This window comes from Marmota flaviventris, chromosome 9, assembly GCF_047511675.1.
Source record: "Marmota flaviventris isolate mMarFla1 chromosome 9, mMarFla1.hap1, whole genome shotgun sequence".
NCBI lineage: Eukaryota > Metazoa > Chordata > Mammalia > Rodentia > Sciuridae > Marmota > Marmota flaviventris.
The window spans coordinates 58018433-58021457 of record NC_092506.1 but is presented as its reverse complement, the minus strand read 5'-3'; the positions used below and the strand labels follow the sequence as shown (position 1 = coordinate 58021457).

The window sequence follows — 3025 nt, the reverse complement described above, 5'->3', positions numbered from 1 at the left end:
AAATATATTCAGTCTCCTGAACACAATAACTTAGAAAAAATGTAATGCTAGTGCCAAATACTGTCTTTTGTAGCTATTTAGGACTCAACTAGGGCAAAAAGTGCTAAGGTAGTGGTCCATCATATGACTCTTAACTTGAAATATTTAGCTACCATGACTTAATTTTCTGTCAATCTATTCTTTTGCAACCACCTTAGAAATACAGACAAATAATTACAAAATAGTATAAAAGGAAATATTTCTATCCCCACTCTGTACTTTATTTCTGCCAATCTTTTGAAGTTTATTATAACAAATTTTGTTAGGCTATAATAAAACATCAGTGGATATCTATATCAACTTGGAATGAATGGAGTGGCTAAAAAATTCAATCACTCATAATTCCATATTAACAAGTCTAGTTATTGTTAGTTGGTAATCATTTCAGTCAGAAACATTGGGAAAATATGAAGAGAACAAGCACATCCACTTGCTTCCAAAACTAAAGGAAAGAAGTTTGAGAAAAGCTAGAATCTTGTTTATGTGGTGGTTCCAGCTTGGGGTAATTGAGTATGATACAAATGAAGATTTGAGATTTATGTTGAATTTTCCCTATATAGTTAAACATTATAATTGTCTTATTTTGGGGTGGGGGCAGTAATGTGAACAGAACCCAGGGCCTCATGCATGCTAGGGAAGAGCTTTGAAACTTACCTGCATCTCAGTTTAAACAATTGTGACTTTTAAGCTTCCCTTCCTTGGATAAAATCCTGGAACTTTCTTGTTATTCACCTTAAATTACAGTAAGATGAACTACAAAATTAATTTTGTTATGGACCCAGCCTGTATGAAGAAAGTTCAAAAATAATGTTTGATAATAATTATGCACAGAGATAGCAACACTCTTTTTTTTTCTCCTAGGAAAATATGTCTGCATCTTTTAAGGGCTCCAATAGCTCCAAATTCCAGGTCTCCGAGTTCATTCTGATGGGATTCCCAGGCATTCACAGCTGGCAGCACTGGCTCTCCTTGCCTTTGGCACTGCTCTATCTCTCCACAATTGGTGCAAATATCCTCATCCTCACCACCATCTACCAGGACTCTTCTCTGAAGCAGCCTATGTACCTTTTCCTGGGCATCCTCTCTGTGGTGGACATGGGCCTGTCCACCACCATTGTGCCTAAGATCCTGGCCATCTTCTGGTTTGATGCCAAGGCCATTAGCCTCCCAGAGTGCTTTGCTCAAATTTATGCCATTCACTGCTTTCTAGGCATGGAGTCTGGTGTCTTCCTCTGCATGGCTTTTGATAGATATGTAACTATTTGTCATCCTCTTCGCTACCCATTGATTGTCACCAATTCCTTCATCACCAAAGCTACCCTGTTCATGGTGCTTAGAAATGGCTTGTTTGTCATTCCAGTGCCTGTACTTGCAGCCCAGCATCATTATTGTTCCAGGAATGAAATTGAACATTGCCTGTGCTCTAATCTTGGAGTCAGAAGCCTGGCTTGTGATGATAGGAGGCCCAATAGTATTTGTCAATTGGTTGTGGCATGGCTTCTAATGGGTGGTGATCTTAGTCTTATTGTACTGACCTATGCCCTGATTCTGCTCTTCATCTTTAGGCTGAACTCTGCTGAAGCTGTCTCCAAGGCTCTGAGCACTTGCAGCTCCCATCTCATCCTCATCTTCTTCTTCTACACGGCTGTTGTAGTGGTTTCAGTAACTCACCTGACAGAGACTAAGAATGCTTTGAATCCAGTTCTACTCAAAGTGCTGCACAACACTATCCCTCCTTCCCTCAGCCCTGTTGTTTATGCACTTAGAAACAGAGAACTCAGAGAAGGCTTCCAGAAGGTGTTTTGCTTAGGTTTAAGAAAGAAGTAAGACACTAGAAACCTTCTCCTTGGTTTACATGAACTTTAGCTTCTTCTATACTGTATATTCGACTTCTAAAGAGAAAGGAGGAGTGAATGAATGTCCTTCAGATCCATTTTTCATCTGTTTACCTAAATAATTGTGAACACATTTCCACTTCTGACTCTGTCAATTAAGTTAGTCTTCCTTCCTAAACCATAGGTTTCCCCAACTCATTTATTCTTTTATTTTTTATTCTTTTATCTGTCAGTCATGTTCTCCTGCTTTGTTTCTTTGTTTGTTTTGTCTGTGCCACCCTTCCTCTTTGCTACTGCCACAAAAAGGAAGCTGCAACTGAAGTTGGCACTTCTCTAATTATTATTTATATTTGAGTTTCTGACTTTCTCCCTCCCACCCTGTCTCTACACACACACACACACACACACACACACACACACACACACATATATATATATATATATATATATGTATATAACACTTCAATATTAAGTTTCAGTGAGTTTCCTTAGTCACCCACATCACTAAGAATCAATTCTCCCACTTTATAAGTCTGACAATGAGGAGCTGCTGGGAAGTATGGCCTTCCTCCAATCTGCCATCTTCTCTCAGAATTCTAATTTTTTTCTTAATGCATTTATGATATTATCTACACTTCTTGCATTTGATTCTGTCATAGGTTTTCATAGTATGGAATCAGAAATAACTTCTTAACCAACACTGAATTATGAGTATTTATGCTTTTCAGTCTGTCTAAATAAATAATATGTGATGAACATCTTTGCCCACAGATGTGCTCATGCACAGACACAGACGCTTTCCATAGTGGAGCTGCAGATATTTTATTTATACTATACACATAGGAGTTGGCATCATAACCTATGAACATTACTGCTAGTGGGGTAGCATTTTAGCTGGTGGTCAACTTTTCAATATACTGTGGAACCAAAAGACAATAAAATCATATTTTTAAGTGCTGAGAAAAAATTTTGTCAACTAGAATTATATATCCAATTAAAATATCTTTCAAAAAAAGATAAAATGAACACCTATTCATATAAACAAAAACGGAGAGGGAATACAAAAGTATGTTAGACAGAATAAAGAATAATAATTAGTAATATAAATATAGAAAGGCAGAAATAAGTACACTAACAGGAAAAATATTTAA

General features: G+C 37.1%; 1 protein-coding gene across 1 annotated transcript; it reads left to right on the top strand.

The window, feature by feature from the left end:
• The first annotated feature begins 906 nt into the window (after window positions 1-906).
• LOC114098523 (olfactory receptor 56B1-like) lies at window positions 907-1866 on the top strand. Its single transcript, XM_027942779.2, has one exon. The coding sequence runs from the start codon at window positions 907-909 to the stop codon at window positions 1864-1866; it is 960 nt and encodes a 319-aa protein (XP_027798580.2).
• Window positions 1867-3025: the final 1159 nt, after the last annotated feature.